This window comes from Lolium perenne, chromosome 6, assembly GCF_019359855.2.
Source record: "Lolium perenne isolate Kyuss_39 chromosome 6, Kyuss_2.0, whole genome shotgun sequence".
In the NCBI taxonomy this organism is placed as follows: Eukaryota; Viridiplantae; Streptophyta; class Magnoliopsida; order Poales; family Poaceae; genus Lolium; species Lolium perenne.
Window position 1 is genome coordinate 147,397,490 of NC_067249.2, and position 25,269 is coordinate 147,422,758.

The 25,269-nt window shown below is 46.7% G+C and overlaps 2 protein-coding genes and 1 long non-coding RNA gene across 3 annotated transcripts; 2 read left to right on the top strand and 1 right to left on the bottom strand.

Moving 5' to 3' along the window:
• Window positions 1-7,066: 7,066 nt before the first annotated feature.
• On the bottom strand, window positions 7,067-7,789 carry LOC139832525 (uncharacterized mitochondrial protein AtMg00310-like). The gene has a single exon (XM_071822302.1). The coding sequence runs from the start codon at window positions 7,787-7,789 to the stop codon at window positions 7,067-7,069; it is 723 nt and encodes a 240-aa protein (XP_071678403.1).
• A 210-nt stretch (window positions 7,790-7,999) lies between these two features.
• LOC127307273 (pentatricopeptide repeat-containing protein At3g04130, mitochondrial-like) lies at window positions 8,000-10,205 on the top strand. The gene is made up of 2 exons (XM_051338000.2): window positions 8,000-8,207; window positions 8,393-10,205. The coding sequence occupies exon 2, from the start codon at window positions 8,645-8,647 to the stop codon at window positions 10,139-10,141; it is 1,497 nt and encodes a 498-aa protein (XP_051193960.1). The 5' UTR covers window positions 8,000-8,207; window positions 8,393-8,644; the 3' UTR covers window positions 10,142-10,205.
• An 844-nt stretch (window positions 10,206-11,049) lies between these two features.
• On the top strand, window positions 11,050-21,121 carry LOC127307274 (uncharacterized). The gene is made up of 2 exons (XR_007855369.2): window positions 11,050-11,285; window positions 20,700-21,121. It is a non-coding gene; the product is annotated as an uncharacterized lncRNA (long non-coding RNA).
• The last annotated feature ends 4,148 nt before the right edge of the window (window positions 21,122-25,269 follow it).

Below are 25,269 nucleotides of genomic sequence, written 5' to 3' on the forward strand. Positions count from 1 at the left end.
GTTTCACACCAAAATGACATAGGACCAGCAAGCTTTACAACAAAACACTCTCTAATTCTCAGCAGAGTTGTTGTTAGCTCCAAACAAGGCCATCATGTGAGCAACCATGGCATCATTCTCTTCAGTCCGCTTGAGCAGTGCCTGGTAATCCCTGTCACGTTGAGCTTGTGCGGCTTCAGCTGCATCTACCTTATTTTTGATGGAAGCCACTTCTTCCTCTGACTTGTTTTTGATGGCAGCCAACTCCTATTTCATCTCTGCACTTTGGTTCTGGGATCTCTAGCTAGAGCTGATCTTCCAGATCAAGAACATGAGCAGATACATTAGCTGCACTGGACTTGTTCAACTTGCTACTGGAACGGGACTGAAGGCCAACATGCTTCAGGAATGTGTTTCTTGGGAAATCCTTGGTAAGAACTTTTGAAATCACCTCAACAACAGACTTTGGTGGTGCGCCTTCTGGCACAAGAATAGCCATTTCATATTCCATATCAACACGGAGATCAGTTTCCAAAAGATGCATGGATTCAGAAAAGCGCATGTGCAAGAATGGTTCATACCTGTGAAATGCATAAGTCACTTACTATTGCACCTTTAGTTTCCTCAGAGATCCTCCTTACTATGATGGGTCTCCTTAAAGAGGTCGATTGCCAAGCTCTTCACCCTTGCGCTCCTCCCTCTGGAAATGATGTTCACCAAGAATCAGAATATAAGCTTGTGGAGACAAGAGTAAATTGCAAAAAGAAATTCTGTAAGAGGGTTCTTACAGTTGTATGCACATGAGTAGCATAGCTTCGAGAGCCAGTCTTTTGGGGAAATTTGACCGCATCACGATTATCCTTGTTCTTCATACATTTAGTCTGCAGACGGGCACAATTATGTAAGCTATCCAACAATATGCACACTATAAAGATGAGAAATATGTCTAGCATACATACAAAGATACCCTGTCACAAAAATATGCATACATTTCTTTCGCAGAAGCAAAAACATACACTGTGTCTTGGGGTTATCCACAGAGCAGTGAGAGCTTTCCATTCTTGATCTGAGACACCCTTAACAGGGGACTTGATGCTGACTTCATTTGCTTGCATTTTGTCAAAACAACCCCTTTTGAGGACGTAGCACCTGTTCTTTGACACGTTCTTCAGGATGTCACAACAAACCTTCTTGATGACCTTCGACTTTGTGTCCATGTTGAAATTAGGACACAAAGCAAGTAAGGGAAATGACAAGGTTAGTTATCATGAACTTTTAACAATCAAGCAAGCACTCCTATCAGTTAACCAATGAACTCGTGATCAAGAAGATTCCGCCCACTTTCCCAACAAAGTTGGGCACCATATTCTTGTCCTTCTTGTACTCCTCGAAATTCGAGAGCCAGTCTAATCAGTGCTGCTTTCAATCAATCCTCAAACCAACCGACAATAAATGGTCACCATGTTTTTAGTCCAATTCATGTGCTACCGTCAATGTTTCGGACATACATATCCGAGAAAGAAGCAGTAGCTCGTTTCAGATTTTGTACTGTGTCTGCTTACCTTCTGAATTTTGTGCATTATAATTTTTAATCTACCTCTCTGTCTTAATTAGTTCTCTCACTTTTGTCAAGATTTCCATGTAACCTAGATGTCTCAACTTTCCATCCATGATTGCCATTTGTATATTAAGATGAAACGTGTGTTGCACGTGCGGTCCTACTAGAAAATGCAGCAATCATGTAAATCAAGCTAGGTGCACGAAGATGTTGATCATTGTTTCGGCATGGATGAGCTGAATCGGCCTGTTCAAGGCGCCACGATGAACATGCAAAAATAACAATGAAAAAAGAAATATTGATGTACCTTCCACACTCCAGACGTTGGTCGGACCCATTAAATTTCTTCACTCCAGACGTTGGTCGGATCCATTAAATTTCGATTAATAATTAGGGGATCAATTACTTTTTGGATTGGCACTATACAAAGCATGGCCGGCATGATGTTCGGTCGGGTTACCATCGCCAATGGGGACATCAGCTTGGACCTCTTCATGGAAGTTCATCAATTAACCCGGTATGGAAAATCGTTTGGAAATTGCAAATTCTGAGTAAAGTGAAAATTTTCATATGGTGTTCTTTACATGGCATCCTACATCTGAAAGGCATCTTGGCCAATCGTCATATTGGCAATAACGGTTCATCTCCGATATGTAGCTTGGGTGCGAAAGATATCCTTCACCTCTTATTTTGGTGCCCATAGCTCAGGAGATGTGGTTAAAACTTGGGATTTATGGTATTATTTAAGACGCTATTGAAGTTGACAGAGCGGGTTCAGCTGTTCCAGAATATTTTCTCAAGAGAGCGGACCTCTTGGCCGCTGAGTATGATCATATTAAGCCGAAGGAACTCATTTCTATCACTTGTTGGTATATGTGGTGGATACAACGACCATGAACCCCAATAAAGTGAGAAAATTACAAAAAACCACCACATATCAGGCAGTTGTTTCAGAAAGCCACCACTTTACGATTTTTTTTCAAAAAACAACCACTATAGAGATAACACGTTACAAATAGCACTGATTCCACTATGATGCTGGTTAATAGCTAAACTGACATGTGGGTCCCACTGTCAGGATGACGTGGCATGTAAAATTTGTAAAAAAGACCTTGGTACATTATAAATTCTAATTTTATGGTCCACATCTTTTTTAACGACATTTTTTTATTCCTTTTTTAATTTTTTCCACCACATTGACCAATCTAACTGGAGCCCGTCGGGCTCCGGCTAGAGAGATCAGCTACGGTCGGACGCACCGGCGGTCCGGCGCACTCGTCTCCGCCGTTTCTTATTGCAGGTAATCGCCAAGGGAGTCGAGTCAATGTGGTTTGCGTCGTCATCCCCGACCATCTTCCTCCGTTCCGAGCAATCTCCGCCGTTGACCTCTGCCGCGTCCCAGTCTCCGTATTCTCCAATGGCCCTTGAGTAGTCCCCATCTGCCGCCCCTCCTCCTGGCACGAACGGGAGCTCCACCAAATGAGACGTCGCTGCCTCTGCCACATCCCGGCCACGCTCGTGAACCTCTCGTCGCTGTAGGAGCTGCAGCTCAGCGCCAACAAGGTGTCCGGCCCGATTCCGAGATACTGCGGCCATGGCTTGAGCCGAGCAAGGATTCAATCCCCTTTGCCCCTCCCCTTGTCGCGCCGCCAGGGGCCCGGCCATGCCGGCGCCGCCGCCCCCGAAGCCCTACCCGCGGCGCCACCACCTCCATATTACTCGCTGCTTCCCAGACCACCTCCCGGCGGCAGCCAATCCCACGCGCAGTGGCGGGAGCACCGCAGCTCGCTGCGCCACCTGCGGCACCTCCTCTCCTCGCTCTCCTCCCGGGTCATCCTCTCCCTCGTCACGCCCATCTCCACCTTCGCCGCCGCCGTCGCTGCCTACAACATGCTCGTCCGGGACCACGCGCTCACCGCATCCCCCCTTCCCTACCAGCTCACTGCTCGGCGCTCGTGCTCCTCCTCGTCTTCCGCACAGAGGCCTCCTACGCGCGCGTCGACGAGGGACGCAAGGCCTGGATGCGCGTCCTCACCGGAGCTGGTGCTGGCGGAGCTGAGGGCCTGCGCTGGCGGGGCTGAGGACCGGCGTCGGCAGGGCTTAGGACCGGCGTCGGCGGGACTGAGGACCGGCGGATCTGAGGGCCGACGCCGGTGGGGCTGAGGACCGGCGGAGCTAAGGGCCAACGCTGGCGGCCGGCGGCCGAGCACACCGTCCTTTTCTTCTTTTCTAGATGAAAAGGAGAAAATATGATATTTTGACTAGTGGGTCCCACGAAATTTTGCAAAGAAGCCCAGAACTTAAACCATCTTCTCTCTTGACCATTGTTAGTCGCCACGTCAGCTTGACAGCGAGACCCACAAGTCAGTTTGGTGATTAAACTAGCATCATAGTGGAATCAGTGCTAATTGTAACGTGTTATCTCTAGAGTGGTTGTTTTTTGAAAAAAAATCGTAAAGTGGTGGCTTTCTGAAACAACTGCCTGATATGTGGTGGTTTTTTGTAATTTTCTCCAATAAAGTTGTTCCCCTCTATTTAAATGCATACACACTCAATTCTCTCCATAACTTCAAATGCAGTTGTAGTTGTACAAAACCAGAACCGCACAAAGTTAAGCTTAATGTGGATGCCTCCTTTCATACTGACGTACATGCAGGTTCTGTTGATGCGATACTCCATGATTATCAAGGAAACTTACTAGTTGCAAAATGTTCTTTTATTCCTCATGTGGCCTCTCAATAGCTGCAGCCGAAGCAACCATTATGAAGGAGGGTTATCAAGGAAACTTATTGGTTGCGAAGTGTTATTTTATCCCTCATGTGGCCTCTCAATAGCTGCAACCGAATCAACCACAATGAAGGAGGGTCTAGCCTTTGCCTCCAATTGGAAATGCAATGTTTTATTGTCGAGTCAGGTGATTGAAGCTTGTACTGGAAAGGTGGCGTGGTGAAATGAATCTCCTGCTTTATTTGCAAACATTGTGCACATAAGCGCCTATCATAGATGAAGTTATTTTCAATTATTGTTCGAGGGAAGCAAACAAAATGGCTCATGAGTTAGCTAAGTTTAGTTTGTTAAATAAGCAGTTTTGTAATTGTGCTGGTAAATCCCTAGTTTTCTTTTGAACAATCTCATAAATTAAGTAACTATTATTTGCAACCAATAAATCCTGCTGCTTTCAATAAAAAGGGGTACCTCGCTCCAACGCGAGGCCTCCGACAATGTAAGAGCATGTCTAGCAATGATTGTAAAAAGGCCAACCCGTAAAACGCGAGTACAGGGCACTGAAAATGGTTTTACAAGTTTTACGGGTTGGGTTAACGGGTACTGCTGTGCGCCGCGACTTTTCAACCCGTAAAAACAGGGTTTTAGGCGGTTTCTACGAAATTTCATACACAACATGCATCTAAAGATCAAATAGAATTAAATTTTCAGGCACACAATAATCGTCATACTTTATTACAATAATGTTTCTCACAAATAAATTACAACAATTGTTCGAACTGAATAATCAAATGTTCTGCGGAAAAATAAATAATGAATGGTTCATCTCACACATACAAGAATAAGAATAGGAAACAAAGGAAGCTCATTGGCGTAGGCCATCCAACATCTACTGGTGCTTGATCAAATCATTCTTGAGCTGATGACGAATCTGCTCATTCTCAATTTGGCGATGCATTTCAAGGAAAGCTTCAAGCCGATCGGGGTTCCTCTCGGTTGCACTCGGGTGCCAACATTGTTATAGAAACATGGCAAGTTTAACTCTCTTTCATCCTTGAGGATCATGTTGTGAAGAATCACACAACATGGCATGATGTAAATAAGGGTTTCTTTGTCCCAAAAACGAGTAGGACACTGAACAATGGCAAACTGGGCTTGCAACACACCAAAAGATCTCTCAATATTCTTGTGGGCTGCCTCTTGCGTGGCCTTTGAGCTCTTTAATAGCGAGGATGAGTAGCATCGTCTCCGTGTCCTCCTCGTGAAGCAGCTCGTCGAGGTCCGATTCGTCCGAATCGGAGGACGACCAGTCGATCGATGAATCGACCAAATCCTCCATGGTCGACTCCGCGCTCATCTACGACCGCGAATCACAAATCAGAACTTGTCCAGCGGCGGGCGACGGCGAAATCAAAGAACAAAGGGCGAGGAACTCACCGTCTCGACTCGGCGGGCGTCGGAGTGCGACGACGACGGCGAAGTCCCGGGCGAGGTGCAGCGGGGCTCAGCGGGAGGCGGAGGAGGACGGATCTAGATTTCCGTGGCGGCGGCGGGTGGAGGGAAAAGGAATTGGGAACCCTAAACTCCCGCGCGTATAGGTCCAGGTCGCCGTTTACTTTGGGTTGCTAGCTCGTAGCAGTACAGGTTCGCGAGGGGATTTTCGTTTGGCCCGTTATTTTTTTTTACAGTTCTACTTGTTTACGGATACTGAAAGACGTCGCGGATGAGCAGAAACCTAAATCCTGACGGTTATTTTACGGATTTCGGCCTTTTACAGCACTTTTAGACACAGCTTTAGCTTTTTTTTTTTTTTTTTTTTTGAGAACTCATCCTACCTCTTTATTCAAACTGTCATAAGGCAGGGAATACAAACGCCAACCGGCGGCGACGAAAGCCAAACGTAACGACCCACTGGCCATCCTAACACAAGCTTACCCAGATCATGGGGCTCCTTATTCGACAACCTATTCTCATGCACAAAACTAACCTCCTCTAGATCGCGAGAAGTCCTCTTGATCTCCTGAAGTATCTGGGAGTAGCTACCCCAGTTCTCCTCCTTAAGTGCGTTGATCACCGACAGACAATCACTTGCCAGCCGTACCTTCGTGAGAAGAAGATCCTGCGCCAGGTTCAAACCTTCCCTGACTGCAAGTGCTTCCAATACCTCGGGGTTAGATATCCCTGTGATCAGGACAGCTGATCCGCCTAGGTAGACCCCAGAGGCAGATCGCGCCACCGCTACAACCACGCCATGCTCGCCGCTCCGAGCCACCCCCGCGTCCACATTGATCTTGGCCCAGTTCCCCGGCGGAGGGATCCATATCGGATGTGAGGGACTCGGAGTCCCTTTCCTCTTTGTCTCTGGCTTCATCACCATAAGCTCGTTTAGGAAACTTTCAATGAAGCTATGAGTGCTCAGAGGGCTTTGATAGATGCCCTCGTAGATCGCCTTCCGTCTTGCGTGCCAAATAGCCCAAGCCGTAACACATAGCCTAGTCATTTGGTCATGCGGTAATGTAGCAATCATGGTAAACAACCAGTCTCTTGCCTTAGGCTGCTGTACTTGTGACATATGCTCTGTCATCATCTCATCAGCCAGAGCCCACACACATCTGGACATAGTACAGTCAAGTAAAGAGTGGCGCCAAGAGTCCTCTCCTCCGCAGATCCCACACGTACTCGAGGTCGAGATATGCCGCCTGTGTAGCACATCGGCGGTGGGGAGAGATTGCTTTGCTAAACGCCACAAGAACACCCTCAGTTTGGTGGGTACCTGAATATGCCAGAGCTTAGACCAACACTTCTTCAAATTTCCTCGGCATTAGAGCTCGCGGCCCTATTCTCCAGCCAGGCTTCCCTCTTCTCCCTTGTGTTGATCAACATAAGGTAAGCTGACCTCACAGAGAAAATACCCTTCTTCTCGTAGTGCCACGCCCAAAAATCCTCCTGGACCCGTGTACTTATTGGTATGGATTTTATTTCCTGTACATCCATGGGAGTAAAGCACTCATTCAGAAGATCCAAGTTCCATTGCCTCGTCGACTGAACTATGAAATCAGCAACATGGCTGGGAGGATCATTGGTCAGACTGCACACCGGCCTAAGTGCTCCATCTCTCGGTATCCAGTTATCAAACCACGCATGTGTGGTTGCACCAGTACCAATACGGCGAATTAATCCTTGTGCCAAAACTTCCTTTCCCTCCATTATCGATCGCCACACCTTGGAGGGATGTGACCCCAACTCGGCCTTCAGGAAGTCAGTACCAGGGAAATACACTGCCTTCAGAACCCTTGCACTCAACGTATCAGGATTTTTCAGAATTCTCCATCCTTGTCTGGCCAAGAGAGCAAGATTAAAAAGCTCAATGTCCCGAAAGCCTAGTCCTCCCAATGATTTCGGCTTCGTCATCTCTTCCCATGCAACCCAGCATGTCTTCCTCTTCCCATCTTTTGAACCCCACCAGAACTTCCGAATCAGTGAGTCAATGTGTTGGCATAGGCCCTGTGGTAATTTGAAACAGGCCATCGAGTAGATCGGAATAGCTTGGAGGACAGCTTTAATCAGCACATCCTTCCCCCCAGCTGATAAGCATTGCTCTAGGTTCGGCCAGTCTATCCTCTCTCTCCATTGTAAGGGGATGTAGACATTTACCTCCACACACTAAGTTCGGCCCGGGGTGTTAAATTCCAGTCGGCCTAGTTCACATATCCGTTTGGGCTTCTCAAGCACTCAGCCTCTCAGTCCATAGCCCATTAATCTACAGCCTACAGAGGAGAGTTCAGGACTGAGGATCGATCGTTCCAGCGACGAGCCAACTGCTTCGCCGCCGCTTGCCCGCTTTGCCTCCGCCGCCGCACTGCCCTATGTCTCCCCCGGCCTCTTGCTGAATTGCTTCGTCGCCACGTTCCACTCCTGCTCGTCGCGCCGCTGTTATCCACAACAGGTGATGAATTTTCCCAACACCCAGACTCCAATCCCCATCAAGCTGTTCGGTCTATGACCTTCACCTCCATTTCCATTTCCATCCTGTCTTCGTCATTGCTGACTGGTAATGTTTACCGAATCAAACGCATTGATATTTCACTAGAACTAATGTTTTTCCTCTTATGTTATTGTGGTCTATTCTAGGGATTAGGAACCAGATCCAGTAGCACTGAACAAAAGAGACCCTCTATTGAGTTGATTCCCACGATGGCATGGGTCCATATTGCTTGATCCTGAACTCTTGAAACTAATTGAGGACTCGGTGAAGAAAAATACAGTTCATACTAGAAGGAAGTATCTGCGATTGGCTATAGCTTCATCTTGCTATCGTCAGCTATTATTGTTAGACTCTGATATTCAGCACTTGGTTTTGCTATTTTCTGTTCCCACCACCTGATGCATTCACTGAGTCTCTGGCGCTGCCATGGTGCTGTGAGAGCCTTGCAATTACTCCCTTCTTGTAGGTTGTCATTATCATCGAAAACCCACGCAAGCCAAGATCTTAACAGCATCGAGCTCACCGTGGAGGAAGAAGCATCAGCATCACAGATCAAGAGTTCCCTCTTGAAGGCACGCAATGGGAGTGTGCAGAATTTGGTTCAGTCCCTTGGGGTTGACTGTCCGGCAATTCAGCTTACAAGTAACATTGTGGATAGCTTGCTATTTAAGTTTGGAGATGACTGGAAGTCTGCATTGGGTCTCTTTCAGTGGGCACAGTCGAGGGACAACTACAAGCACACTGCATATGCTTGTAGTAGGATAATTGATTTGCTTGGGAAGATGAGGCAGCTCGACCAGATGTGGGATCTATTGCCTGACATGCACTGCAGAGGGCTTTTGACTGTTGAGATATTTGCGAAGAGCATCAGGAGGTTGGCAGGTGCAAGGAGATGGAAGGATGCTATTATGTTGTTTGATAAGCTGGATGACATGGGTCTGGAGAGGAATACAGAGACGATGAATGTTCTGCTTGATGCACTTTGCAAAGAAAAGAAGATTGAAGTAGCACGCCAGGTCTTTCTTGTGCTCAGTCCACCCATCCAGCCTGATGCATACACCTTCAACATTTTTGTCCATGGGTGGTGCAGTGCACGTAAGATCGATGAGGCAAAGTGGACAATTGATGAGATGAAATCTCGGGGATTTCCGCCTTCAGTTATCACATACACCGCTCTTCTTGAAGCTTACTGTAAGCAAGAAAAATTTAGGATGGCCTATGAAGTTCTTGATTCAATGTGTTCCGAGGGATGTCATCCCAACGTCATCACTTACACTATGATCATGACCTCATTGGCAAAATGTAATATGTTTGAAGATGCTCTGAGTATATCTCACAGAATGAAGTCATCTGGCTGTAAGCCCGATACACTATACTACAATTCCTTGATTAACTTGCTGGGTAAAGCTGGTCATTTGTCTGAAGCTTCCCAAGTATTTAAGGTGGAGATGCCAATGAATGGTGTGCCGCACAGTTTGGCTACCTATAACACCATGATATCAATCTTCTGCCAGAAAAACCGAGATGAAGATGCTCTGAATGTGCTGAAAGAAATGGAGGCACAGTCTTGTAAGCCTGATATTCAGACATACCGACCACTTCTAAGACTGTTTTTAAACAGAAGAGGCCAACATGGCACCATTCGGAACTTGTTGGATGAATTTGTCAATAAACATAGTCTAGGTTTAGATGTTGATACGTACAGCCTTCTGATACATGGTCTTTATAGAGTTGGTGAGACTGACTGGGCATATCAACTGTTTGAGGAGATGGTTGGTAGTGAAATAGGACCTAGGTATAAAACATGGGATTTGCTTTTGAGTGACGCACAAAGCAAAAACATGGAGCGGCATGTTGAAAAGATCCGGCACTACATGACTTGCTTTGGCATTTAAGCTTAGATAAATGAGATGAAATATATTCTCCTATATTGTGAAAACATGCAGCCTGTTTGTTGAAGTTTGCAGTCTTCTTTGAAATTTTGCTTTATCTACTCTATGACTTGCTTTGGCATTTAAGCTTAAATAATTGAGATGGAATATATTCTCCTATATTGTGAACACATGCAGTCACTTTGTTGAAGTTTGCAGTCTTATGCTCTTAGAGAGATTACTTTTATATATTCTATGACTTGCTTTGGCATTTAAGTTTAAATAAATGAGATGGAATATATTCTCCTATATTAGGAAAGCACACAGCCTGTTTGTTGAAGTTTGCAGTCTTATGCTCTTAGAAAGTTTGCTTTTATCTACTCTATGACTTCCTTTGGCATTTAAGTTCAAATATCTGTGCTGGAACATATACTCATATATTGTGGAAACATGCAGCCAGTTTGTTGGGAAATTCAATTCGGCTGCCGGGTGCGTATGCTCCCTCTACTAAAAAAATATATTTCGAAATATCAAAAAATTTGGACAAAAAATTCTACATGTACATCTTCATAATATACGTGCGTTCGTCAAGTTTCACCAAAAACCAATATTTTGTGTGGTCTATATAAAAAAGAGAAAGTTTATCTTGTGAAAAACATTATTTTTAGCACCGAATTTTGTCTTTTTTACACACGTCACATGATAAGTTGATTTTTTATGAAAGAATTTTGTGAGCACGTAGCACGTGAAGATGTAAGTGCGAACTTTTAGTTTCAATTTTTTTTTTTAAATTTAAAATGTATGTAAGATGCATTTTAAAATATAGAGAGCATATGGACCCATGTTCCAAAACACCGCTCCCTTTGTTTGTTGAACTTTGCAGTCTTATGCTCCTCGAAAGTATGCTTTTATCTACTCTGCTGTGGCAACTATTGCCCCAAGTGCAGGTCCCTCCAGCTGAGTCATCTTGCAAGCTAAATTAAGCCTCACCAACCGATCACCACGTACCAATTATTAGGAAACTATTAGAACTAGGACAAAGGCACCGTCAGATTCACAGGTGACTGCATAAAGGGATGCAGCAAAGAAGGGAGGAAGATGAGCAAGGATGCTAGCACGGACCCCTCCCCACTCCTTACAAGATGGGAACGTTTGATCTCTCCCACAGGTGTGCGTTTTCCTTTCTCCATCTCTCTCCTTCTCTTTGTGAACTGAGAAAGTTTGGTTGAATGGTTGAATTTTGTTTCCTAAAAAAAATGAAAGATGATGCATGTTGTTTCCTTTGGATGTTTTTTACCTCACAATGTGTGGGAGCTTTCAGTACCGGGTATGCCCTTTATTTGGATATCATTGCACGATTTGAAAAAGAAAACCTGGCAAGAGCACTGAGCGTCGGGGCACCGGTCTGTCCATTCCATGTGGGGATCTTGTCCCAGACTGCATGGCAAATGGAAGCATAAGTGCCTAGTCCGCAAAGTCGCCGTCTCGTAATTTTCTTAGGTTATGAAATAATTATTCATGTGAGTGAGGAAATCCATGTTGGGGTCTAGTTCCCATGTGCCAATCCAGTCAGCATGTTCCTGACGGTGATATCAATTTGCAAGTAGGTGCATTGCACCACAGGTGCAATTTACTTACTCTTGGAGGCTTGTAATTTGTAGTGCAGAAGAGGAAAATAAGTTCTGGGATTTTGAATCACACAAATAATGCTTGTGCCTGCAGTGCATCATATGCTTGATGAGTGTGGCGTTGTTGCATTCGGAAATAGCTAGCCAATTTTTGGGTATCGTCCAGGGTTTGTCGGTGGTCCTTCGTAGGCTAGTTTGGTTTACCATTGCGGCCTAAAGTTGGACGCTTTGAAATATTAGAAATAAGCTAGCTATTGGGATGAAGATGATCAACAACCATGCTGACTCTTTGTTCCAAATGTCGATACACATGTAGAGATGCAGGGTTCTGGTCAGATCAACGACCGGAGACTACTAGACGTGGCACTAGTCGAGATTAGGAGGCTCCAGACGCGGACAAGGGAGGACGGATGACGACTACACTGTCGGGTGTGACCGTGGTACCCTGTTTCGTGTGTTGTCATCCACACCATGTTTATAGTGTATTTGTTTAGTTCTAGCTGTGTGAGTGGAACTTGAATTCTGGTATGTCAAACTGATGCTTGGTTTGTGTGGCTTTATATATAAAGATGGCCGTGTGGCCTTAGGTTTAAAAAGTTTGCCTTCTTAGAGCATCTTCACTTGTCTCCCCCATATAGGCTCTGGTGCAGCCTTTTTTTGCCCATATGGGGGGCTCCGGCCTAAACAAAAAATGGGGGTCGACCGGCCCCCAGCCATGACCCCATACAAAGTATGCACATTTTCCATTACATAAATAAAGACTAGTCATACTCATATCTAGGCATATAGTACATGTACTCATAGTCGCCGTCGCTAGAGGATCCATCGTCGTCGCTAGCCAGGCGCGGCTCGAACCTACGAGGAGGCGGCGGCGGCGGTGGTGGTGGTTGCATCTGCAAAGGCTGTGATGGCGCATGCGGTGGGGACAGATGGCCGCAGCGACTACAGCGTAGGCCGTCGCTGCCACGGCGTGCACGGTAGGCATGTTCCTCCTTCACCCACCAGGATCGGCCAGCCTCCACCGGCGACGGTAGTGGCGGTTCGGATGGCCACGTGTTGGCCCGGGAAATACTTCGGGCCACCGGGCACCTGAAATCGTTGGCGACCATGGCGTACTCTGACAGCGCCTTCCACTCTGGTCCCTCCTCCGGCTCCCCAGCTGCGGGGGAGGATATGGCGTCCGGGTAATGAAGTCGCCGCCATCGCTGCCATTCTTCGGCGGCTGGAAGTGAGGGTATCGTAGGAGGGGGTACTCGCCCGCCAAAATGTGGTTCATCACTCCCTCGAGGGTCCGGCTGCCCCACCATAGGCGCAGTCCAGCCTCGTTGTTGTCCACGGGAGGTGGCCCGTCCCCCTCGTACCTGGCGAGCTCCATATCCCGGCCATTGGCCAAGAAGGCGTCCCAAGTTGTGGCGTTGCCGGGATCCCAACAGGGATCCATGCGTTGCTCGGGGGTGAGCTCGACATAATAGTGGTGAGTGATGGCCGCACGCTGAGCTGCAGCTTGGGGGCCGGGGGAGACCGGCACGCCTCCGGCCCTCACACGCCAGCCTGGGGGGCATATGAACCCCGGCTGGCAGGGGTAGATTGAGGCGCTGAGCACCTCCACCTCCGCGTGCGTGAGAGCAAGATCACCGGACGCCATGGGTGAGATGCGTGGGAGAAATCTGTAAAATTAGGATGAGATGTGGCCCTTTCACCGCTTCCCGTCTTTATATAGCGGCGACAATGGCGGGAAGATGTAGGCGGGAACCCGCGGAACTGGCGGGAAGATGCACATCTCGCTGGCAAGGCTGACCTGCGGCGATTTTCCAGCCGTCCAGCGCCCCCTCTAGGTTCCCTTTCTACTACGTTCGGCCTGGGGGCGCCGGTGGAAAGTTGGGTCGCGCCAGAGGAAAATGTATTCTGGGACCAGCGTTTGGGCGCGTTTTCTGGCGCTGACGCCCCACCAAAATGTATAGGGAGCCTTTGGTTTGGGGGGGGGGGGGCGAGTTAAGTTTTTGGCACTGTAATGTATGGAAATCGTTCAGGTCAGCCCTACTGCCTACTGCCTACCATACCCGTTGGAGCTTTGTTAGCTTGCAAAACAGTTCACCATGTATCTCTCTCTCTCCCTCCCTCCGTCCCTCCCTCCCTCCCTCCCTCTCGTTCATCATCTAGCCCCGCCGGATTCCAATCGCATTCCAGGAGCTCCCTAGCTCATGCTCACATAAACTTGGCCATGTGGCAGCCGAAGAAAATGTGGTTACAATCCTCTTGCTCCCCACAGAGAGCGCAGTTCCAGAGGGACCCCTCCGCTCACCAGCTGGTTGCCTGAAGGGAGACGCCCCCTCAGCAGTTGCCAAAGGAAGACCCTGATCTTAGGCAGTACCCTAGTCTTCCACACATCCTTGAAATGTGTGACCGCCGCACCAAGAGATAACCTGCAGTACAACGAGTTGACCAAGTACTCCCCTGAGGCCTCGAGTCCCCAGGAAACCTTATCATTCCCATGACTAATGGGATGTAGATCGAAAACCCGATAGAGGTTTGTCCACTCCACCGTTTTAGCCAAACCAAAGGTTCTCCTAAACCTAATGTGCCATCCCTCGGTTGTCTCGACCCTTGCGACCGTCACATAGGGGTTGTCGCACCACTCAAATAGCCTCGGGAAGCTCGCCCTGAGCGGGGTCGGACCCGTCCACCAGTCAAACCAGAAATAGGTCTGGTTCCCGTCATGAACCTGGTGTTTCCCCCCCCCCCCCCCAATTTGAAATACCATTTTAGATTTTATATGGCAGTCCAGAATTGGGAGCCCCTCGTCGGAACAAGAGGGGAGAAAAGGTCCTGACTACCTAGATACTTGGCCCATAGGAGGTCCGCCCATAGACCTTCTGCATCCTGGTAGAGTTCCCAAACCCATTTTAGCATCAATGCGATATTCATGAACTTCGTGTTGAGGATTCTCAAACCCCCAAACTCTTTCGACTTACAAACTATGGCCTAGTCTACCATATGGTACTTTTGTTTGGTACCCACTCCTTCCCAAAAAAAAGCGTGACCTTGACTTGTTCATAGTCCCATGAGTCGTGATAAGGGCTAAGCCCAAGGATGTGCCCGATCTTCACGGATTTGGGTGGAACTCGTGGGGGAGGTGGATGAACGCGATGAACACGATGAACGCGGAGGGGAATCGTGGGGATACAACACACACACGCACACAATCGGTTTTCCCTCGTTGGCCCGAACCACCAACTCGATAGAGGTTGCAGGAAAAGACCTTCCGGTAGAAGTCCCGCAAAGAGATCGACAAATCGAAGCTCGCAAGATCTAGAAGGGTGAAAAGACCGGAAGGTTGATAGAAGTGCAAGCAAAAGACCAAATAGGTAGAAGTGCAAGCAAAAGATCAAACAAACGGTAGAAGTCACCAAAGAGATCTTCACGAGTCGATAAGGAGCCCGGGTGGGTACAAGATGAAAGATCTAGGTAGGGTTCCCACAAGGGTGAGCTAAGCTCAGGTTTAATTTCACATCAAGTCTGAATCTCAGATCTGAGCCAGCAAGGCTATATATAGTTGGTGGGGCGAAGGGGTAAGTTACATGCTGAATCGGCCAGTTTTGGTGCTGAAACGCGGGTAGGCGGAAGTTCCGGCCTCAGGGGGCGGAAGTTCCGGTCGAGCGGAAGTTCCGGTCGTACTCGGCGGAAGTTCCGGCTGGATTCTCTTCAGGCAGCATCTTGGCGGCATCTGGGCGGAAGTTCCGGTCCTGGAGGGCGGAAGTTCCGGTCAGGGCGGAAGTTCCGGCCAACTTCCGGCCTAGTTCCGGAAATGGTCCATTTCCTCGCAGTAACATCCAGTGTTGTTTTCGCGCAATTTCGGAACTTGGGCGGAACTTGGGCGGAAGTTCCGGTGGGGCGGAAGTTCCGGTCCTGGAGGGCGGAAGTTCCGGCCTGATGCTTTTTCCTGGGCGCTGGAGGGCATCTTGGAAGCATCTGGGAGGCATCTGGCCGGAAGTTCCGGTCCTGGAGGGCGGAAGTTCCGGCCTGGGCGCTGTAGCTCCATCTTCATCATTTCCAGCTCTCTCTTCATTGGCTTGGTCTCCATGGCTTGCGTCTTGGTCGATGTACCTGATTGAACATAGGGTATTTGCATGAAGTAGTACGCCATCCAAAGGGGTGTCAAAGGCATACGTAGAAAGGAGCGAATTCACCTCTTGGTGTAGAGCTTTGGCTCGAGCTCGTGTCATTGGACCACGAGGAGGGCTTGTTGGTCTTGAGGAGGCGGTGTCCATAGGCCACCCCGTATCAAGTCGAGTCGTGTAGGAGGTATAAACCCATCACAAGCATTGGTAAACTCGAGAGACAAGAGTAAGTCAATTCCACCCTCCCCGATGAGGCTAAGAAAAGACCCTGCCATGGGTCTACCCTATGACCCACCTTCTCCGCGAGGATGTGCCAGTCAGCCACAGAAAGTGTTTTATCGAAAACTGGCAACCCCAAATATTTCATTGGTCCCAGTTTCGAATTTAGATCCTCAGCTACACTTAGCTCACTACTAGGAATCTGACTGTTTATGACGCCTCAAAAAAGTCACTGAATCGTCACTAACTGGTTTGTGACATTTTTGTGACATTTTTGCGAACGTCGAAAACTAAGCGTCAGCAATGACTGGAAGTGACGGTCTTCCTAGGAACATCATAGACGTTTGTGATGTTTTAGGAACATCATAGTTTTTACGACGTTTTAAAACCGTCGTTGTTGATCCGGCCAGGCCACGTAGGCAATCCGACGTGGCAAAATTGTGACGAAAAAATAACATCGTTATTTGAAATCAGCCTAGTCCATTCAGTCTGTTATATGGGCCAAAGCCTAGTAATGCTGATTTTTTTCTTTGTTGGGCCTTGGCCTGTTACGAGCCCAATCTTATTGGACCTTGGCCTTTTTAGCTTCCATTTTTTAACCCACTGTTTTTGGGCCGTTTTTTTCACGAGCATCTTGGATTGGGCCTTGGCCTTTTTAGGGTCCATTATAGTTTTGGGCCTTGGCCTTTTTGGTGTCCATTTCAGTTCTGGGCTCTAACCTTTTTACAGTCCAGTTATTTTTTGGGCTTTTGCCCTTTTCGGCCTTTTTAATTCCTACTTTTGAAAATGCACGCATATATACTAATCAATATTTGGTTGGGCTGTAGCCTTTTAAGAGCCCATATATTTCCAGGCTACCTTGGGCCTTGGCCTTTTAACATACAACAATAGCCCAACATCACAACATCTAAATTAGGAAATTCATCAGCTAAATTCAAAAAACAACATTGCAAATCTGCAAAATTCACAACATCATCACAACATATATAGCAAAATGACTAGGTTCACATATTCACGAACATGTTCAACAACAAGTTCACAGATTCATCAAAATGACCACCAATTCGCAACAAAAATGTTCCACAAAGGGCCAACCTCCCAGGACATAAGACCAAGTTTCACACCAAAATGACATAGGACCAGCAAGCTTTACAACAAAACACTCTCTAATTCTCAGCAGAGTTGTTGTTAGCTCCAAACAAGGCCATCATGTGAGCAACCATGGCATCATTCTCTTCAGTCCGCTTGAGCAGTGCCTGGTAATCCCTGTCACGTTGAGCTTGTGCGGCTTCAGCTGCATCTACCTTATTTTTGATGGAAGCCACTTCTTCCTCTGACTTGTTTTTGATGGCAGCCAACTCCTATTTCATCTCTGCACTTTGGTTCTGGGATCTCTAGCTAGAGCTGATCTTCCAGATCAAGAACATGAGCAGATACATTAGCTGCACTGGACTTGTTCAACTTGCTACTGGAACGGGACTGAAGGCCAACATGCTTCAGGAATGTGTTTCTTGGGAAATCCTTGGTAAGAACTTTTGAAATCACCTCAACAACAGACTTTGGTGGTGCGCCTTCTGGCACAAGAATAGCCATTTCATATTCCATATCAACACGGAGATCAGTTTCCAAAAGATGCATGGATTCAGAAAAGCGCATGTGCAAGAATGGTTCATACCTGTGAAATGCATAAGTCACTTACTCTTGCACCTTTAGTTTCCTCAGAGATCCTCCTTACTATGATGGGTCTCCTTAAAGAGGTCGATTGCCAAGCTCTTCACCCTTGCGCTCCTCCCTCTGGAAATGATGTTCACCAAGAATCAGAATATAAGCTTGTGGAGACAAGAGTAAATTGCAAAAAGAAATTCTGTAAGAGGGTTCTTACAGTTGTATGCACATGAGTAGCATAGCTTCGAGAGCCAGTCTTTTGGGGAAATTTGACCGCATCACGATTATCCTTGTTCTTCATACATTTAGTCTGCAGACGGGCACAATTATGTAAGCTATCCAACAATATGCACACTATAAAGATGAGAAATATGTCTAGCATACATACAAAGATACCCTGTCACAAAAATATGCATACATTTCTTTCGCAGAAGCAAAAACATACACTGTGTCTTGGGGTTATCCACAGAGCAGTGAGAGCTTTCCATTCTTGATCTGAGACACCCTTAACAGGGGACTTGATGCTGACTTCATTTGCTTGCATTTTGTCAAAACAACCCCTTTTGAGGACGTAGCACCTGTTCTTTGACACGTTCTTCAGGATGTCACAACAAACCTTCTTGATGACCTTCGACTTTGTGTCCATGTTGAAATTAGGACACAAAGCAAGTAAGGGAAATGACAAGGTTAGTTATCATGAACTTTTAACAATCAAGCAAGCACTCCTATCAGTTAACCAATGAACTCGTGATCAAGAAGATTCCGCCCACTTTCCCAACAAAGTTGGGCACCATATTCTTGTCCTTCTTGTACTCCTCGAAATCCGAAAAGACTGGCATCTGGCCTCTTGCAATCATTCCACCCTCCGATGCAAACTTGGCAGCCGACAAAGGCTTCTCAGGACGTTTCGTCCCTTCAGGAATCTCAATGGTAATCTTGGATCCCAACCCTTGGGTAATCTTCTCCAGCCACGTACCCTTCCTTTTACGCTTGACAAGAGTAGATAGTATGGTTGCACCTGAATAGCACACATACAAAGATAATGTCAGAAAACAACACACATCCAAAAGAGTCTAGAAAGATAACAAATGTACTAGATAGTGTGGACAACTGTCCAAAAGAAAATTTGCCTACATCACTCAATTCAACCTTAGGATCAAGAAACCCATAAGAATCAAAGTGCTGATGACCCCTGTCAGCAGATGCAATAGGACTGGGGTCCCTGCTGAAAGGATTGTTTACCGCACTTAGAAGGGGGGGGTGATTAGGTGCTACCCAATTTTTAGTTCTTTTTCAATTAAGGGTTGACACAAATGTATTTTTTCTAGATATGCAACTACGTGAAATTACCTAGACGACAAGATATGAAACTAAGGATAGAGGTAACTGAGAGTGGAGCACACAGAGACACAAGAGATGATTCCCGTAGTTCCTTCCTTTGAGGGATATTACGTCTACGTTGGAGGGGCGTGGTCGCCACAAAGGCCTAACCAACACCACAAAGGCCTCACCCTATTCTCCGGTGAGCAATGCCACAAAGGCCTAGCTCACTTGTCCACTAAGGGATTTCCTCGAGGCGGAAACCGGGCCTTTACAAGGTTCTTGGGGCACACATCCACAACTGGATTGGAGCCTTCCAATAGCTGTAACAACACAACAGCAACAACAAGATCAAATCAAGTAACAACAACTTGGGTTTCCAAAAGGAACACTAGCAAAGGGGCCCTCAAGCAAATGAGGGGGAAATGTAAATCGCTTCGGTGAAGATGTAGATCAGGGTCTTCTCCTTCGGTTCTCCAAAGATCAAGAGCTTTGGGTGGTTGAGGGAGGAGATCAATTGATTTTGGTGGCTCAGCTTGAGTGGATGAACTTGGAGAGAGTGAGCAACCTGAGCTTGGGGAAGAAAGGGGGTATTTATACCCCCACCAAAATTGAGCCGTTGCTGAAAAGTGAGGCCGGATATTCCTGCCTAAGTAAGGTCCGGATATTCCGCCCCCCGAATATCTGTTGCAGTATAATTAAAATATTCAACCAAATTTCCGGGCCAAATCCAGTAGCCCCGGACCCTTAAGTCCTCCTCCTCAGTTACTTGGTCATCTCTGGGATTATAGTCAGAGCTCTCGCCTTGTGTTATGGCAGATGACTCATCAATTGAAAGTGTGCTACCACCTCAACCACCTCGACCACCATGTGTCTTCCTAATCATTGACACTACGGCGGGAATACCAAGGGACTGTAAGATGCGGTTGTTCCGCATCATTGTGGTAGCCCTGATCTTCTCTATTTCAGTGAGGTGTGCTTCTTTACACGTATAAGAAAATGTAACCATTATATGAATGGTTGAAATGCATAGGGAAGCAAGACAACTCAAACAACTAAGGTAAATTATTTAATCGTAGCAACTACCAGCTTTTAGTTTCATTTAATCTTGGTAGACTATTTAGGTACACAATTATTCAGGAACACTAAACTTCAATTACCAGATTATGAGCATTAGACATGATGATGTAATAGGATGAAGTTGCATGCCAACCAGGTGCTTCTTTCCAGACTTTGCCATGCCTGATGTTGAGGGGTTGCATCTGTGTTGGAAAAACAAAATGAATACGAATTAGTGACAACAGATTCAACATATGGATGCAACTAAAGAACCAAGCAAGATAGGTTCATGTTGATCAACCATCACCTGGTTCTCCTTTCTCCTTGAAGTTAGTCAAACATTGATAGTATTACCTAACAAAATAGCAGGTTAGAACAATTAGACAAATCCCCTCATACAACAATAGCCATGTACCGATAAAGCGGTAGGCATGTACAAAACGGTAGCCATATTTTCTCGCGTTTAAACCCTTAGCTAAGTCAAGAAATTGACTAAGTTTACCTCTCAACTTGCCACTAATGCCTAATCAATGCAATGATGTGAAATCTCTTCTATTTTTGGATGATGTGCAGGAAATCACATCATAATGGCAAATGGACCTGCAATTACTGAAGAAAATCACGTCAGGAGCATGGCAAAGTTGACTACACTCGGAAAGGCGGTTCCTGGAGCTTTAACGGGCATCGGTACAGGCAAGCCCTGCCCGTACCGTTCGCCCGTACCACCTGCGGCTGCGTTCCCGTGGTGAAACACTATAAAAGTCATGAAGGGATCAACGCTGAAAAGAGAGCCATTCGTCGCCAAACAGAGCCGCCATCCACCAGATACATCTGGACCACACCGAAGGATATCCATCACCATAGTTCATCCATTCCATCTCCCATCTCCTCCATAGCCATAGCCATCACCATTGTAATAGATATCTCCTTGAGAATTGGCGACCATTGTAAGAATATTGTGATTTCAATGTAAGTATTTTGCACAATGATTTCTATCTTTGTATTTGATCTTGAAATTATGTGTGAGTAGTCCTCATGGGCTGCGGGTTGGGGTGAATCCTCGCAGCGTTCATGTGCATATAAGCTTATGATATGTGTAAGGATTGAATAAGAGTTTTGCAATCTTGTATCCTTGTCTCTTTGCCTCGTCTTGATGATCTGCAAGTATCCATATCATTCGAGACGATCAAGGGAAGAGGTGGGATGAGTGGAGAACGGCGTGCTACCGCGAAACCTTAGTGACACAAAGGGGAAAGTAAAAGTACATGTTTATTGATTCATTCGGTATCATAGCACAACCATCTAGCTTAAGGCTTTGGTATGTATTTACTTAAAAACTGTTGTTGCTTGCGGCTGTGAGGACAATGTTTGGAACATTAGGCTCTTGTCACCTCTGGCTTTAGGGGCAAGAGTATTTACGGATGCGCTACTCACAAATCTCTTATCTCTATTTTATTTGTTACACATATGAGCTTCATTTATATATGTATGCATAGCTGCAGGTGAAACCTTAACCCTAGCCTATTTCCATCATTGAACACAACCCCCTTAAAAGTAAACTAGATAGGTCCGGTAAACTGAAAATAAAGTACACTAGCAAGTCTTGTAGACATTTCCTTCACACCATTTAGCAGTGCTTCCCAAGGTTCGATTAAACCTAAGTCTTCTAGGGATTTTTTTATCATACTACAATCCGTAATCCGGATCGAAGGTATCAACCTTTTTTTCTGGCGCCGTTGCCGGGGAAGCAATTTCGCTATTTCGGTAAGGTTACTAGAGACCTTGTTAGTTATCTTATTTTTAGTTTTTAGTTTTCTATTTACTGTTATTAGTTTACTATTTTATTCTCTACTTGAAAACCCAAAAGCCTAAGAGCATCAACTATATGCATCAGTCTATCTCATACAGTAAGCCTTTACTCAAAAGGAATATCAAAACTACGGCTGATGAGGCAGCCGCAGTATGTTGATACTGCCCCCATCTTCTAAATACCTCTACAAGAATGAGGCCACGCGCCAGCTAGGTGGTGACCTTTTAATGAATATGGTATATTTTCTTAATCCACATACATGCCTTGAGTTTTATCTATTTATTGTCGGTTTTGTCTAATGCTTGCCAAAAGTTCAGAAACACCAAATTAGTTTGCTTACAATCATCATGCACTAATGTTTCACATTTCATCTTCTCTCCAATTCCCCTAACCCAACAAAAAATGATGTTTATTACGATTTTTAGATTAAAAGTACCATTAGGCATTGTTAATTTCAATTTTGAGATTAAAAGGTCATTTGCCATTGTTAATTACAATTTTGAGACAAGAAAATAGTTTAACCTCGATCCGTTCTGCTCTCCAATTTTCCCAACCGGACAAAAAAGGTATCATTCCATTCATCCCTTTTATGCAAACTGAACGCGGGGATGGAACCATTCCATTCCTCTGAAATGGAACCATTCCATTCCATTCCATTCCATTCCACGCCGTTCCAGAACCGAACACACCCTTGCATTGTTGTGAACTGTTGTCTATACATAACCATATTCTTCCACTTACATCCAGCACTATATGCATCAGCTTGTCTCATAGTCATTCACTATCACTGCTGAGATTGGTTCCCATTCATATGAAGGCCGAAACTGCTGCGGATTTACTCAAGTGGATAAAAAATGAGGTCGATGAAGCTGCTGTAAGGACGATGGTGCCGGCACCATCTTTTGAAAACCTCTACAAGCACGAGGCCACGAGCCAGCTGGGTGGTGACCTTTTAATGAATATGGTATATTTTCTTAATCCACATACATGATTTTATTTTTATATGTTTATTGTTGACTTTGTCCAATGCTTACCAAAAGTTCAGAAACACCACGTTTGCTTACAATCACCATACACTAATTTTTTCACTTTTCAGTCTGTCTCATCAAGTATATAAACTGTTGAGTTCTGTTGGTTTCTTTTGTAATTATTTGCATTGTTGTGAACTGTTGTCTATGTACAACCCTATTCTTCCACTTACATCCAGCATTATATATATATATCAATCTGTCTCATAGATTTATTCAATATCAATGCTGAGTTCTATTGCTATTCATATGCAGGATGAAACTTATGTGCCTGTTGTGGGTATACTTCATGGGTGTACCATCGACAGTGCCTAGATCCGGCAAGCCCGGGTGGCCCATAGATGGTGATGTGGCATGTGGCCCATCGGGCGGCCCAGTTGCTGTTGATCCTGAAGGATGAAGTCCGGCCTAAGAAGAGGGAATCCGGATCCAACCGACCTTTGGAGGAACCCGGATCCTTGGAGGCCCATTAGGAACCTGGATCCGGTACGACGTATAAGGGAAGGCGGATCCTTGACGTACACGGCAAGACATAGTACCGTAGTTAGGCAACCTGTAATCCGGCTAGGACTCTCCATGTAAACCCTAGATCCATGCGCCTTTATAAGCCGGATCCCGGGAGCCCTAGAGGCACAACCACAACTCATTGTAACAACGCGAAAGCGCCCAGATAATTCCAGACAAGCAGCAGTAGGCCCTGTCATCGTGCAGGTGTTCTGAAGCTGGGTAAATCGCGTACCACCGTCCCGAGTGCACTCCGCCCTATGGCCCCTACTTCTTCTCCCCCTCGTGAGGATCCCTCCTCCGAGGTACTGTCGAATAGGCAACGACAGTTGGCGCCCACCGTGGGGCCAGCGGCGTCTGGAGGCCGGAACCGGGAGGGTTCCGCCATGGGAAGCTACGACGACACCATCGCTGTGGGGCGCGTCCTTTACGCCGGAAACCTTCCGATCGTCCCTCCGGATGAGTGCTGGATTCCGGCTAAGACTGACCCCATCAAGCTTTCCATCGTCCCAGTTGGCGGCATACACATCTTCATCGGGGAAACCGTCGATTCCGACGGAAACCCACTGGTAAGTAATGCTGACGCGACCGCCGCCGAGAAGGACGCAGTCGCGAAGATCCAATCTGAGATGCAGGAGCTTCCCAAAGAAGATTCCGCCTTTGATCTGGAAAAATCAAAACCCACCCAATCCGCCCCTGAGCAGGAAATAAAGGTGGAAGACCAATGCAGATCCGCCTGGGTCTCCCAGGTGTTAGAGAAGCAAAGGTGTCACTTCGTGCACTTCTTGGCCCATACCGCCGGAACCGCCCCTCAAGAAGCCGGAGCTGGTCCCGAGCAGGTCGAGGCACCGGAAAACAATGCTGCTCCGAATCAGCAGGAGGCTGTCGGAGAAAGCGGAACTCCGGTTGAAGAGTCAATTCTGGGGAACCTAAGCCCAATTTCCGGGGATGCCCCCTCCATGGATACTGAGGAGTTCGATCGCAAGGTGAAGGAATATGGATACGGTGATTAGCCCGAAGTTGAATCCGCCCAGCCTAAACAAGTTCTCGCAACCTTGGCGGCGCTGGAACAACGGGAATCAGAGGATGAAAACACCTACTCCAATCCACAACCATCCCGTGCTGGATCTCCGCTCTCGCGGGAACGTCCACACAAGGAAGTCCTGTCCCCAGAAGAACTGGTTGAGCAAGCAGGCATGGATGCAATCGCACATTCAGATATCCTCAACAAACCCATAACCCCTGACGATGCCGCAGATTCGGAGGCTCTAGAGGCTAAAAGGCAGGAGATGCTGGCAACAGCCCAGAAATTCGCCAGAACCGCAGCGGCAATGCTGGATGAGAGGAAAGAAGCCGCGCACTTCGTGGAAAATTTCCACCAGCGAGAGCTTGAGGTTGACGAACAACTGGTAAAAGTCAAGGAGCTCCAGCAACACTGGAAAGACAAGGTCACCGAGCTTCAGCGGGAGGCCGATAAAATCAGCCGGGATGCTATACCTCCCCGTAAGATCACCTTCGCGACCCCCACTGAGCAACAGCCACTCGCAACTCCAAAGGATAACATGAAGAAGGCTGCGGAGATCTTGAAGAAAAAGACCGAGGAGATTGACATCGACTACGTCCGTACGCTCGTTGCCTCAACAATGAAGCAGCGGAGCAAGGCAGACACTTCGCGCAAGTTGGAATCCAACCCGGATCATTGCATCTCTACTACGCAGAAGGACGCCTACGACAATCGCCATCGCGATAACGAATCGCGAACCGGATCCTCGGAACGCAGAAGGAAAACCAGAGAACACCC